Here is a 15,418-nt window from a genome sequence, read left to right as displayed (position 1 = left end):
ACTGTGGACCATTTTTAAAGTCTTTATTGAAAATTGTTGCAATATTGCTTCTGTTTTATGTTTTGGGTTTTTTTCAGCCGCAAAGCATGTGGAATCTCAGGTGGTTCAGATGTAAAGAATCTGCCTGCAGTGCGGGAGACCTGGGTTCAATCCCTGGGTCGGGAAGAGCCCCTGGAGGAGGGCGTGGCAGCCCACTCCAGTATTCTTGCCTGGGGAATCCCATGGACAGAGGAGCCTTGCGGGCTACAGTCCATGGGGTTGCAAAGAGTCGGACATGACTCAGCAACTGACCCTTTCACATGGGATCTTAACTCCCCAACCGGGGCTCAAACCCAGTACCCCCTGCACTGGAAGGTGAAGTCTTCACCACTGGGCCACCGGAGAAGTCCCCCTACCCGAATAATCTTTAATATTACGTATATTCTGGTGTTCTCCTGAGTAGCCACCTGAGTGAATGAGTGTTCTGTTGCTTAGACAGGCTATCATGAATGTGTTTTCCAGACGTCACAGCGCCTCTAGAAAGCATGTGGCATAGGAAGGTTTGGAGGTAAGGAGACTTGCATCTGGCCGCATGAAAAGCAGAAAGGGAGTTATAACTGAAGAGGGTACCAGGGACCCAGTGACTACTTGGTTAAGTCACTGCTTTTTTTTTTACAAACTGTGTTTCCTATGGACAAGGCAGAATGGGGAGTGGCCAGGATACAAAAGAAATCTAAGAAAGGACGCTGCTCTCAAAAAGCTCGTAGTCTCAATGAGCAAATGGTGTATTTATGAAGGAACTTGAGAGTCAGAGGTGAACTAATGAGATGTTCGCTCGGTAGGGTGGGCAGACAAGGAGCGCAACAGGGGTTGGAGAAGGGCAAGGTGCGTGCGGATCATGACCAGCAGGGGCGCCCGCGAGTCCGTGCTGGTTCTCATGGCTCCTCTGGGGCGCCTGAGCGGTCCTCACCATCTCTCTCCCCTTTCTCCCCTCCTTCCTCTCTCCATTTCCCTCCAGATCTTTCCTCTTCTCCTTCTGGTTCTTTCCTTCTGTTCTCTTCTTCCTGCTTTCCTGTGCTTTTCCTCACACCTCCTCGCCTTCCTCCCTGATCCTCTGCCTCCCAGCCCTTTCCTTCTCTTTCCCCCAAGTCCTCACTTCTGTTTATCATCTTTCCCTTTTCCCCTCTCCCGTTTCTTCCTGTGTCCTGCCTGCCTCCCCACCCACACTCTGCATGTCTCTCTGCGGATATTCGCTGCAAGGCGTCTGTGTGGCGTGTAGCGACACCGTGCCCTGCCCAGGGATGTGAAGGATGAGTAAGATCTCAACGTGCAGGAAAGGCTAACAGTCAGTTCATTCCACAAAAAGAAATCTGATTTTTGCAGTTGGCTTCTCTTGACTCTCCAGCCTTGACAAAGCCTATGTGGGTGTCTCTTCAGTCCCCCAAAATGAAAACCCCTTCTCCACTGGCCTCCCTTGGCTGACTGATATGGGACACGGAGCCAACCATCCCCGATGATAAAATTTATTTATGCCTTCCTGTGTCCGTGTATACATGTGCTTAGTGGCCTGGCAAGGAGGCAGTGGGCTTGAACCAGAGTCAGCAGACCAGAAAATAAAGCAAGTACATTTTACAGATGACCTCTGCCTCTCACAAACCACCATCACGCAAGCCCCTTGGTTAGAGCCTTCCTTCTCATCCTTTCTTTTCCTTCTAATTAGAGCAAATCAATCCTTTCTCAAAGAATAAACGTTAGAAAATTTTAAACAGAAGTGAGGGGGAGCCACTGACAACATCGAAGAATAAAAAGACACACAGACCCCCAGTTTCCTGGAATAAAAGCCAGCTGGGTAAGAGGAAATAAAAGCATCATGTTTATGACAACCCTCCCCAGTTGCCAGAGCACCAACATGTGGTGTATGGGAAAATGAGATTTCACAGTCACAGCACGTTTCTGACCTATATCATAACGCCGCACGGGATTCTCTTAGCTTCGTGTATCTGATTCGTCTCATAGTATCCTTGTGAGAAAGCGAATGCGGTGCTGGAAAGCCGGGCTGGATGCAGCATCAGGAGCCCAGCACAGAGCTCCAGCCTCTCCACGTACCAGCTGGGCCGGCAGCAGCCCTGCTCTGGACCCCAGGGTTCCATCTGTGACCCACAGGTGCTCAGGGAGAATCCCCGGCCTCAGAAGGGGTCTGGGGAAGGGAATCCTGCACACCTGGCCGGGAGATGGGTCCCTCTGGCTCTGATCGCAGCCAGTGAGCGCTGAGTGCTGTGTCTTTGTGATGATTCCATGACGCTTCCAGATCTGAAGACCACGAAATGACTGAGAGGAAGAGAAAGGATACCGTGAAGACAGGATCATAACGGCTGACATGCTTTAATAAGGAAGAGAAGAAAAAAAGAATTAAAGTGAAGAAATTTGTAGGTTAACATTCTTCTTCAGCCATACACTAAAACAGAAGGACAAATTGAATTTTCTCTTGAATTTGTCTTGAAAATCCCCAAATGTCACATGTCATATAGGTTGTTTTATCAGGAAGGGAAAAGGTTTAAAAACCATCAAAATAATAACATGAAGCAGTTTCTCCTCCTTGCTGTTTCTTCTCACATGAGATATAAACATCTTTAAGGGAATGGCTCTAGAATCTAGCTGAGCACCTTATTAGTAAATGAATTTTTTTTTTTCCTGGCATCAGGCTCCTTTTAATTGCTTCCCCAATACTGTTGTCCTTTGGTATCTGCAGGCGACTGGCTGAAAGAAACCCTGTGGTTACCAAATCCACAGATGCTCAAATCCTTTATATTCACATAAAATGACTTGGTCTTTGCAAGTAACACACACAGCAACGTCCTTGCCCTATTTATTTTGTTGTGCCCAGTCGTAGCTGAGGCATGTGGGATCTTCGCTCTTCGCTGCAGCACACAGGATCTTTAGTTGTGACATGTGGGATCTGGTTCCCTGACCAAGGCTCGAACCCAGGCTCCCTGCATCAGGAGCTCAGAGTCTAGCCGCTGGACCACCAGGGAAGCCCTGATCCTCTCTATACTTTTAACTATCTCTAGATTATTCACAATAATATCTCACTGTGTGTTTTTTTTTTCTCTTGATTAGTGATGTTAAACACCTTTTCATGTATCTGTTGGCCATCTGTATGTCATCTTTGGAAAACATTCAGATCCTCACTCATTTTTTCGATTGGATTCCTTGGTTTTTTGCTACTGATTTTGTGAGTTCTTTGTACATTGTGAATATTAACCCTTTATCAGACATATGACTTGCAGTATTTTTCCTATTCAGTAGATTGCCTTTTCATTTTGTTGATGGTTTCCTTCACTGTAGAGAAGCTTTTTATTTATTTTTCAAATGGGTATTTTAGATAAGCTTTCATTTGAGGTGCCTGTTCTGTAATTGTATCCCTGTCCATATTATAATATTTACACCGTCCTGGCTGAATCAGGCCGTTACCTTGCAGTATCAACAGCAACTGGCAGTTAACTACTTCTGAAGACACCAATGGTTATTATAATCATTTCTGACTAACTGGTTATTCCAGCTAAGTAATCATGAGAATTTCAAATGCCAGTTTCACTACTATTTAGATGCGTGACTTCAGACAACTCACTTAACATCTCTGTACCTTAGCTTCACTGCCTATAGAATGGGTTTTTTATGTGTATTAAATGGCTTAATAGATGAAAAGCATTTACAGCAGGATCTGGCACATAGTAAGTGCCCCCTAGTGTTGGCTGCCATTTGTTTTGAGCTTAAAAGTGCACAAAAGACCTATCACATTCTCTCAGTTTGAGATCTCCACCACAACCTCATGGACAGGTGAATTTTAAAGGCCTGCCCCAAACCCAGTGTTAGCGTGTGCTGGGGCAACACTCCAGTAGAAGTCCTTAGAGCATCCGATGAGTTTCCTTCCAATTCCTTTCCTGCGAGTGAGAAAATCCCCAAAGAGACTTAGTGACTTAGGCAAGATGGTGGTGGTGGTTGTTCAGTCGCTCAGTCACGTCTGACTCTTTTGCAATCCCATGGACTATAGCCCACCAGGCTTCTCTGTCCATGGGATTCTCCAGGCAAGAATACTGAAGTCGAGTGACATTTCCTTCTCCAGGGGATCTTCTTGGTCCCGCGATCGAACTGACATCTCCTGCTTGGCAGGCAAATTCTCTACCATTGAGCCACCCAGGAAGCCAGGCAAGATGGTAAAGCAGGTTAATGGTCATTCGTGACTGGAAAGTGAACTTCTGGGTCTGCATTTCTTCCTTCTAGCAGGTGAACGGCTTATTTGCCTGTTTAAATAACTTTTTGATGAGACAGTGCACTTGAAGCACAGACCCAGTCTCAGGACGTGGTGCCGCCTCTCCGCTGCCTCTTGCCGACCTCTGCTTCCTTTGTGGTTGAAGTCTAGGCTCAGGTCAGAAGCTACCATAGGAGACGACGTGTTGCTGCTTTTCAGCACAGAGTTTGACCCACCAATCACCGAAGACCTGATGTGAGCATGCAGGATTCGATCAGCATTGCTGAAATATGGATAGAGAGAGAAATTGAACCTGTGCCAGGCCCTGTGTTACATTTTACACACAATCCTAATAATAACACTATTCTCCACAGTGGCTGTACCAACTTACATTCCCATCAGCAGTGTGGGAGGGCTCCCTTCTGTCCGCACCTTCTCCAACATTTGTTATTTGTAGATTTTTGAATCATGGCCATTCTGACCAGTGTGAGGTGATACTTCATTGTAACTTTGATTTGCATTTCTCTAATTAGTGATGTTGAGCATCTTTCCATATACCAATTGTCCATCTGTACTTCTTCTTTGGAGAAATATCTGTTTAGACCTTCTGCCCATTTTCTGATTGGGTTGTTGTTTACTACTATTAGATGAGCTGTTTGTGTCTTTTCTGAATTAAGCCCTTGCCGGTCACATTGTTTGCAAATATTTTCTCCCATTCTGTATGTAGTCTTTTCATTTTGTTTATAGTTTCCTTTGCTGTACAAAAGCTTTTAAGTTTAATTAGGTCCCACTTGTTTATTTTTGCTTTTATTTCTATTGTATTGAGAGATTAAGCTAAGAAAACATTGGTATAATTTATGTCAGAAAATGTTTTGCCTGTATTCTTCCTGGGATTTTTATGGTGTCATTTTGAGTTTATTCTTGCGTATGGTGTGAGAGAGGTGTGAGGGAGTGATCCGACTTCATGGATTTATATGCAGCTGTCCAGCTTTCCCAACACCACTTGCTGAAGAAACTGTCTTTCCACCCTTACAGTCTTGCCTCCTTTGTCGAAAATTGACCATAGGTGTGTGGGTTTATTTCTGGGCTGTTATCCATGTCTACCATACCATTTTGATTATTGAAGCTTTCTATTGTTGTCTTGGGCAAACTGCAGGAGATGGTGAGGAACAGGGAGGCCTGGCATGCTGCAGTCTGTGCGGCTGCAAAGAGCAGGACACCACCTGGCGATGAACAGCTACTGCTGTCTGAAATCTAGGAGGGTTATGCTTCCTGCTTTGTTCTTTTCCCCAAGGTTGCTTTGACAATTCCGAGTCTTTCATGGTTCCATATAAACTTTGGGATTCTTTGTTCTGTGGGTAATTTGACAGGGATCATATTAAATCTGCAGATTGTCTTGGACAGTATGCCTTTTTAATCATCCTGATTATTAATAACACCCTAGAGCATGCGGTATCTTTCTATTTCTTTGAACCATCTTCAAGTGTCTCATTATTCTCAGCATGTAAATCTTTCACCTCCTAAGTCAGGTTTATTCGTATTTTTTATATGATTTTTTCAAAGGGATTTTTGTTTCTTTACTTTCCCTTTCTGATATTTCAGTTAGTGCAAAGTAAAAAAAGGCAACAGATTTCTGTACATCAATTTGTATTCTGCTGCTGCTAAGTCACTTCAGTCGTGTCCGACTCTGTGCGACCCCATAGACGGCAGCCCACCAGGCTCCCCCATCCCTGGGATTCTCCACACAAGAACACTGGAGTGGGTTGCCATTTCCTTCTCCAGTGTGTGAAAGTGAAAAGTGAAAGTGAAGTTGCTCAGTCGTGTCCAACTCTTAGTGACCCCATGGACTGGCAGCCCACCAGGCTCCTCCATCCATGGGATTTTCCAGGCAAGAGTACTGGAGTGGGGTGCCATTGCCTTCTCCTGTATTCTGCTACTTTACTGTATTATTTTATTAATTTTAGTCGTTTTTGTGTGGTCTTTAGGGTTTTCTATATATAGCATCATGTCATATGCATATAGTGACAGTTTGACATCTTTTCTCCCAATTTGGATACATTTTATTTCTTTTGTCTGACTGTTGTGGCCTTGGAAGGAAAGTTATGACCAACCTAGATAGCATATTAAAAACCAGAGATATTTCTTTGTCAACAAAGGTCCATTTAGTCAAGGCTATGTTTTTTCCAGTAGTCATGTATGGATGTGAGAGTTGGACTATAAAGAAAGCTGAGCACAGAAGAATTGATGCTTTTGAACTGTGGTGTTGGAGAAGACTCTTGAGAGTCCCTTGGACTGCAAGGAGATCCAACCAGTCCATTCTGAAGGAGATCAGTCCTGGGTGTTCATTGGATGGACTGATGTTGAAGTTGAAACTCCAATATTTTGGCCACCTGATGCGAAGAGCTGACTCATTTGAAAAGACCCTGATGTTGGGAAAGATTGAGGGCAGGAGGAGAAGGGGACGACAGAGGATGAGATGGTTCGATGGCATCACCAACTCAATGGACATGGGTTTGGGTGAACTCTGGGAATTGATGATGGACAGGGAGGCCTGGCATGCTGTAGTTCATGGGGTTGCAAAGAGTTGGACACGACTGAGCGACTGAACTGAACTGTGGCTAGAACTTACAAAACTACGTTGAATAGAAGTGGTGAGACTGTATATATCCTCCTTGTCTTGTTCCTGATCTAAGAGGAAATGCTTTCAAGAGTTCACCACTGAGTATGATGTTAGCCGTGGGTTTGTCATAAATGGCCTTTATTATGTTGAAGCATGTTCCGTCTGTGCCCACTTTCTGGAGAGTTTTTATCATAAAAGAAGGTTGAATTTTTTCAAAATGTTTTTCTGCACTTATTGATATCATGTGGTTTGTATTCTTCAATTTGTTAGTAAGTTATTGACCACAGACATATTATTACAAAACGTTATTGAGATATTTTAATGTTCATTTGCATAACAATCACCAGCAACAGGTGTTAATTCCTGCAAAAATCCCCCAGGCAATAATGTGTTAATATGGTGTATCATACTGATCCACACTGTGGATATTGAAAAACCCTTGCATCCCTGGGATAAATCCCATTTGATCATAGTGTATGATCCTTTTAATGTACTGTTAGAGTTGGTTTGCTAGTATTTTCTTGAGGATTTTTCCATCTCTGTTCATCGGTGATACTGGCCTATAATCTTCTGTGGTATCTTTGTCTAACTCTGGTATCAGGTTGATAGTGGCCTTGTAGAATGAGTTCAAGAGTGTTCCCTTCTTGAAATTCTTTGGACAAGTTTCAGAAGAACAGGTATTAACTCTTCCAAAGTGTTTGAAAGTAATCTGTGAAGCCACCTGCTGCTGGACTTTTGTTGTTGAGAATTTTTAAATTACTGATTCAATTTCAGTAGTGGTAATTGGTCTATTATTTTCTATTTCATCCTGGTTCAGTCTTCAGAGATTTTCTTTTGACTTTCTATGAATTTGTCCATTTCTTCTAGTCTGTGCATTTTACAGGTGTAGGGCTTCGAATGTGGCTCAGCTGGTAAAGAACCCACCTGCCAATGCAGGAGACGTAAGAGACAAAGGTTCGGTCCCTGGGTTGAGAAGATCCCCTGGAGAAGGGCATGGCAACCCACTCCACTATTCCTGCTTGGAGAATCCCATGGACAGAGGAGCCTGATGGGCTACAGCCCTTAGGGTCACACAGAGTCAGACATGACCGAGGTGACTTCGCACACAGTAACTTGTAACAGCCCTTTATGACCGTCTGTATTTCTATGCTGACAGTCTGACTTCTCCTTTTTCATCTCTGATGTTATTGACCTGCGTGCCCTCTCTTTTTTTCTTGATGAGTCTGCCAAAAGGTTTATCAATTTTGTTTATTCAAAGAACCAGCTTTTAGTTTGATCTTTTCTGTTGTGTTTGTAATCTCTATTTCATTTATTTCTGATCTTATTTCTTTCCTCCTACTAGCTTTAGGTATTGTTTGTTCTTCTTGCTTCCTGATGTAAGACTGTATTGCTATAAACATCCCTCTTAGAACGGCTTTTGCTGTGTCCCATAGGTTTTGAATCATCGTGCTTTTGTTTTCATTTGTATCTAGGTATTCTTTTTATTTCTTTTTTGATTTCTTCAGTGATCCATTGGTTGTTTAGAAGCATCTTGTTTAGCCTCCACATGACTGTGTTTCCAGCTTCTTTTTTTTGGTAATTGATTCTAATCTCATAGTGCTGTGCTCAGAAAAGATGCTTGATATGATTGCAATTTTCTTAAATTTACTGAGGCTTACTTTGTGCCAAGCCTGTGATCAGTCCTAGAGAATGTTCCATGTGCACTTGAGAAGAATGTGTATTCGATTGCTTTTGAATGAAATGCTCTTTAAATATCAACTAAGTCCAATTGGTATAAATGTGTCCTTTAAGGCCTGTACTTCCTTATTGATTTTCTATCTGGATGATCTGTCCAGTGATGAAACTGGGGTGTTAAAAGCCCCCAGCCATTATTATGTTGCTATCAGTTTCTCCTTTTATGTCTGTGAACATTTGCTTTATATATCGAGGTACTCCTATGTTGGGTGCGTATATATATAGTTACAACTGTTGTATCTTCTCTTGGATTGATCCCTTGATTGTTATGTAGTGTCCTTCTTTGTCTCTTGTAACATGCCTTTTATTTTAAAGTCTATTTTGTGCAATACGAGTATTCCTACTCTAGCTTTCTTTTGATTTCCATTTGCAAGGAATATCTTTTTCCATCCCCTGACAGTCTGCATATGTCTCTAGGTCTGAAGTGGGTCTCTTATAGACAGCATATATATGGGTCTTGTTGTTGTATTTAGCCAGTCTGTATCTTTTGGTTGGATCCTTTTATCTATTTACATTTAAGGTAGTTATTGATATGTATGTTCTTACTGCCATTTTGTTAATTGTTTTGGATTTGTTTTTGTAGGTCTTTTTCATTCTTTTATTCTCTTATCCTATGATTTGATGGATATCTTTGCTGTTGTGTTGGGATTCATTTTTCTTTTTTGCCTAAAAATATATATTATAGTTTTTTACTGGCAGTTACCATGAGGTTTTGATATATAGCATTCTGTGTACACACACACACACATGTATATATACATACACATGATTATTTTAAATTGCTGATCTCTTAATTTCAAATGCATTTCAAATATCCTGCATTTGTACTCTCCTCTCCTGTTACTAGTTTAGATAAAGTTGTGTGTGGAGGATTTCCTACCTTTACCGTTGTCTGCCTTTACTGGTGAGCTTTCCCATTTCATAATCTTCTTGTTTCTAGTTGTGGCCTTTTCCTTTCCACCTACTGGAGTTCTTCTGGCATTTCGTGTAGAGCTGGTTTGGTGGTGCTGAGTTCTCTTGGCATCTGCCTGTCTGTACAGCTTTGGATTCCTCTGTCAAATCTGAATGAATGCCTTGTTGGGTAGAGTTTTCTCAGTTGTAGCTTTTTCCATTCATCACTTTAATTATATCATGCCATTCCCTTCTGACCTGGAGTTTCTGCTGAAAAAAATTAGCTGATAACCTTATGGGGATTCCTGTGTATGTTATTTGTTGCTTTTCTCTTGTTGACTTAATATTTTTGTCAGTTTGATTAGTATACATCTTGGTATGTTGTTCGTCCTCGGGTTTATCCTGCCTGGGATTTTCTTACTGGATTTGGGTGACTGTTTCCTTCCCCATGTTAAGGAAGTTTTCAACTATTCTCTTTTTGAATATCTTCTCAGGCCCTAAGCCTTTTGGAACCCCGATCATGCAAACATTAGTACATCTGATGTTGTCCCAGAGATCTCTTAAACTGTCCTCTTTTCATTATCTTTTTTTTTCCTTTATTCTATTCTGTGGCAGTGATTTCCATGACTTTCTTCCAGCTCACTTATCCGTTCTTTTGCCTCGTTTTTTTCTGCTATTGATTCTACTTTTTTCATCTCAGTTACTGTATTCATCGACTCTTGTTCTTTATATTTTCTAGCTCTTTATTAAAAATTTGTAACTTCTCACTCTGCATTCATTCTTTCCCTGAGTTCTTGGGTCATCCCTACTGTCATTACTCTGAACTCTTTCTTGCGTGGATTGCCTATCTCCAGGTCACTTAGTTGTCCTTCTATGGTTTTATCTTGTTTCTTCATCTGAAACATATTCCTCTACCATCTCACGTCTCAATTTCTAACTGTATGCTGTAACAACAACTCACTCAGTCATGTCTGACTCTCTGTGACCCCATGGACTGCAGCACACCAGGCTTCCCTGTTCTTCATCATCTCCCTGAGTTTACTGAAACTCATGTCCATCGAGTCAGTGATGCCATCCAACCATCTCATCCTCTGTCACCCCCTTCTGTCCTCAGTCTTGCCCAGCATCAAGGTCTTTTTCCAGTGAGTTGGCTTTTCACATCAGGTGGCCAAATATTGGAGCTCCAGTTTAGCAGCGCATTTTTATGTAAGTGGAAAGTTATGTTTCTCAACTTTGGAGAAGTGGCATTGTATAGGGGCTGTCCTTCGTGTCCTAGCAGTACACACTCCCTCTTGTCCAAGGGCCAGGGACCAGCTGGTCCCAGGGTAGGCTCTGGTCTGCATTTGCTGACTGAGTTTCACGTGTTGTTGGATTGTAGCTCTCTTGCTTTGGGGTGTCTTGCCCCCGTGATGGGTGAGGCTGGTCTAGAGGTTTATCTAGGCTTCCTGATGGAAGGGCTGGTACACACCCACTGGTGGGTGGGGCTGTGGCAAGGGGCGTGTCTAAAGGTGGCTGTGTGCTCAGGAAGTCTTTAGTCAGCCAGTCTGCTGATGGGAGGGGCTGTGTCCCCACCTTTGTGGTGGTTTGGCCTGAGGTGTCCCAGCACCAGAGCCTACAGGCTTTTGGGTGGGGCCAGGTCTTGGTTCCAAAATGGCAGCCTCCAGGAGAGCTCGCACAGATGAACTGTCCCCAGCACTTCTGCCACCAGTGTCTGTGTCCCCACAGTGAGCCCCACCACCCCCTGCCTTCCCCAGGAGACCCTCCAAGACCAGCAGGTAGGTCTGGCCCAGGCTCTTACAAAGTCACTGCTTTGGCCCTGGCTCTTGGTGTACACGAGACATCGTGTAGCCCCCCAAGAGCGGACTTGTTGTTTAGCCCAGTCCTGCGGAACTTCTGTGCTCAAGCACTAGTGGCTTTCATAACCAAATGCTCTGGGCATGCCGCCTCCTAACGCCAGAACCCAAGGCTAAGGAGTCTGACTCAGAATTCTCACTCTTGTGGGAGACCTTCTGCTGTGTATTTCTTCTCCAGTTTGTGGGTCACCCACCCAGGGGTCAATGGGATTCGACTATATCACACGTGCACCCCTCTTACCTTTTTGTTGAGTTTCTTCTTTACATCTTTGGATTAGAATATCTTTTTTGGTAGGTTCAAGTCTTTTTTATCAGTGGTGGTTCAGCAATGGGTTGGGATTTTGGTGTGCTTATGTGAGGAAGTGAGCTCAAGTTCCTTCTATTCTGCCATCAGCATGATGTATAAACTCTTAATTAAACCAGTGCCATATCAGTAGGCACAACAGCACCCCTTCACAGTGATGATAATGAAGTCTAATTGTACATCCATTACAGAACTGCCTTCAGCACGAACAGGGCAACTTCTGGGGCTCTGAGTGATGCAGGATGCCCCAGCAACACTGGCAGGGGTCCTTGTCCAGGTTCTAGAAGCTATCTGTGTTCCCTGAATTATGGCTCTCTACCTCTCTCGACTTCCCTGGTGACTCAGATGGTAAAGTGTCTGTCTACAATGAGGGAGACCCGGGTTCAATCCCTGGGTCAGGAAGATCCCCTGGAGAAGGAAATGGCACCCCACTCCAGTACTATTGCCTGGAAAATCCCATGGACAGAGGAGCCTGGTAGGCTACAGTCCATGGGGTCACAAAGAGTCAGACACGACTGAGCGACTTCACGTTCACTTTTACCTCTCTCTTCAAAGTCAGCCATGGCAAGATGGACTTCCTACTAACCATGCATCCATCTAGTTTGATCCAATATTTTGTTTTAAATTTTGTATCTGTTATTCATCAAAGATATGTGCTCAGACGCTAAGTTGTGTCTGACTCTTTGCAACCCCATGGCCTGCAGCCCACCAGGCTCCTCTGTCCATGAGATTCTCAGCAAGAATACTAGAGTGGGGTGCCCTTTCATTCTCCAGGGAATCTTCCCAACCCAGGGACCGAACCTGCATCTCTACGTCTCCTACACTGGCAGGGAGATTTACTACTGGCACCACATAGGAAGCCCCACATAGTGGCCTGTAATTTTTTTGACATTGTCTTTGTCTGATTTTGGTATCAGGTGATGGTGGCTTCCTATAACAACTTTGGGAATATTCCTTCTTCCGTCTGTTGGAAGAGTTTGAGAAGAATCCGTGTAGTTCCTTTGTGTGTTTGGTAGAATTCCCCAGTGAAGCCATCTGGTCCTGGACTTTTGTTTGCAGGGAGTTTGTTTTTTGTTTTTTTTTTTTTAATTACAGATTCTATTTCACTTCTAGTGATCTATCTGTTCAAAATATCTATTTCTTCTTGATTCAGTTTTGGTGGGTTGTATAGTTTCTAGAAACATATCCATTTCTTATAGGTTGTCCAACTTGTTGGCATATGATTATTCCTAGTATCCTCTTACACTTTTGTATTCTGTGGTGTCAGTTGTTTGGTCTCTCTTAATTGTTAACTGGGAAGTATCCAAGGTGGCACTACTGGTAAAGAACCCACCTACCAATGCAGGAGACATGAGGAGGCGGGTTCAATCCCTGGGCCAGCAAGATCCCCTGGAGAGTCCCCATGGGCAGAGGAAGCTGGCAGACTACAGTCCACCGGGTCACAAAGAAGCTGGGCACAACTGAAGCAACTTAGGACACACAGAGTATCTGTACAGTGATTGCACCATGAAAAAAGAATGTCTTATTTGCCGAGCATTTCTGAATGTCCAAAGCTGTGCTAAGCCTGTAGTCTGCACACATCTTTACTGAATGTTGTTATTCCCCCTTTCTGTGACTTATGGAGACTATCTTGGTAGGGCCATTTTTAGCTCATAACAATAGTATGATACAAAATTTAAACAAATTCAGGATCCCAGTCAACTTTCTATCTGAGATCCCTATATATATATATGGCATGGATTAGGATGCAAACAGGAAAATAAGAGCAATGGCTGTGTTAGAGTAGAAAGATTGTGGTTGTTCCAATCTTTAAGAAAGAATGAATTATTGGTATAAAAATATATGTAATAAAAATTGGGAGAAGAAAAAAAATTGCATTTAAAAAACCTACCTGGGTTTTATGACTAGACGTTGAAACTTTTATTGCTGTGGGTGCTGAGTTTCATTTTTATTCCTAAAGCTATGTGGTCTTCTGGTCCCTGTGAAAGTTAAGAGAAGGAAGTTAGGGTGACAGGACATCTACCCACCGGTCCTCTGGTCCTCACTGAGCCAGACAGCAGAGCTGCCCTTTGGATCAGAGGACTGTGGTTCTCCAGAAGTGGTGATCAGTTTGCTCTGAGCCATCTTAAATCTCCCCCCATCTCCTTTTTAGATCAAGGCAGGGCTGCTCAGACATCACGCTGCCAGTAAGGCAGTCATCCATATGAAGAGTGAACCTGGAACTTCCCCCCTGCTTATCCCATGCCCCTCTCCTAACAGCTGCCCAGGAAACGATGCAGCGAATCACTCTCAGCCCTTTATCTCGCACTCCTTCTGTAAAGACCTTACTTAACAGCCAAGCGGAAAACCGCACGCTTGTCTCATTTGGGAAAGCGTGTCCTTACTCAGCCCCCTGCCTCCTGTAAGATGAGTTCCCCTCCCAAAAGTGACTTTTCTTCCTTTCTAACAGATATCTGCAAACGAAATCGAAATGCTTTTGATGAGGTTGCCACGCATGTTTAAGCAGGAATTCACAGGCGTGGGAGCAACGCTGGAAAAAAGGTGGAAGTTGTGTGCCTTCGAAGGAATTAAAACTACCTAACTGTGAAGAGCGATGAAATCTCTGGATGAAACCGCCTGAACCCGGCCAGGGCTGTGCCGCGTGAGCCCAGGAGGTTTGGGGCAGGTCCAACAAGGGACCTTTATGGAGCCGGCAGAGCCTGACTGTAGTTACATCTGTGGCGTTCTCTTGTGAGTGGAAATGTAATTGTGTACCAGTTCCCTAAAACAAAGCTTCATACTGTGACAGATCTGTTTGCTATGAAAACCAATGATTCCACAGTCATAGTGATGGCAGAACCCTAAAATATGCTACATTTGAGACTAGCTCACCAAGGAGACTATTTAAATAATGGTGTAGCAATGGTCGTTGCTAGGCTACAAAGCTGTATATGTAATGTATAGCTGAAATCATTCAATGACATTTTCCTGAAAGTCTTTCTGTTTTAGTAAAAAAAAAAAAAAGAAGAATAAAGAAAAAAAGTAATTTTACAGTAAGGAAAAAAAATCATACCAAAAGAAAACTTGAATATGTGTCTGAACAGTTACTGCATTTTGTAAATTAAGTTATATGCTGTTCTAGGGACTTTTTTGCCTTATTGAAGAGGCAGAAAATGTGATGGGACTCCTTGAGAATGCTTTACCAAGAATATTATTTTTCTAATGTAACAATCCTCCATCATACATTCTTTTAACATGGACTGCATAACGATTTTCATAAAATGTAAATAAAAGATGAACTAGTGCTCCTGTGTTGTACTTGGTATGTAACATTCAGGTTTATGCATCAAAATAAACATTCAGTAAATATTGCTGTTACAAATTTTATAGCAAAGATATTAATTTTTTTCAATAAATATGACTTCTACCATATTGGTTTTGCAAATTATTCTTTGATATATTTTAAGAAATATTGGTCACATTATTCAATCCCATCTCATAGCCCATTATTTTTAAATGACTAAATAAATGCGTAAGTGACATGAAGAGACAAAACATTTCAGACAGCAATATATAAAAATCATAAAGTAGAAAGTACTCAGAAAAGATTATATAGCGTTAAAATGGGTATTATTTGAAAATACCAAGATATGACAGCCAAATATAATCAACATGAATTTTATGTTTGTTTTGTGTCCTCGTGCATAGAAACAAAGTAGCCAGTTACTTACTATTATTAATTCCTGGGTTTATTTGTATGTTTTCCAGAAAACATACAAGTTAGAAAAAGAATTAAAAAATTCACACGT

The 15,418-nt window shown here is 42.6% G+C and overlaps 1 protein-coding gene across 4 annotated transcripts in view; it reads left to right on the top strand.

The window, feature by feature from the left end:
• Positions 1-15,041, top strand: part of ENOX1 (ecto-NOX disulfide-thiol exchanger 1) — a 549,740-nt gene extending 534,699 nt beyond the window's left edge. For all 4 annotated transcript variants that reach the window (XM_010854604.1, XM_010854606.1, XM_010854605.1 and 1 more), the window contains one exon: positions 14,080-15,041. In XM_010854604.1, the coding sequence (XP_010852906.1) occupies positions 14,080-14,211 (132 nt within the window). In that variant the 3' untranslated portion in view covers positions 14,212-15,041. The remainder of the gene's footprint in view (positions 1-14,079) is intronic.
• Positions 15,042-15,418: the final 377 nt, after the last annotated feature.

This window comes from Bison bison, unplaced genomic scaffold (genome assembly GCF_000754665.1).
Source record: "Bison bison bison isolate TAMUID 2011002044 unplaced genomic scaffold, Bison_UMD1.0 scf7180017864345, whole genome shotgun sequence".
NCBI classification, from domain to species: Eukaryota; Metazoa; Chordata; class Mammalia; order Artiodactyla; family Bovidae; genus Bison; species Bison bison.
This window is presented reverse-complemented; position numbering and strand designations above follow the sequence as displayed.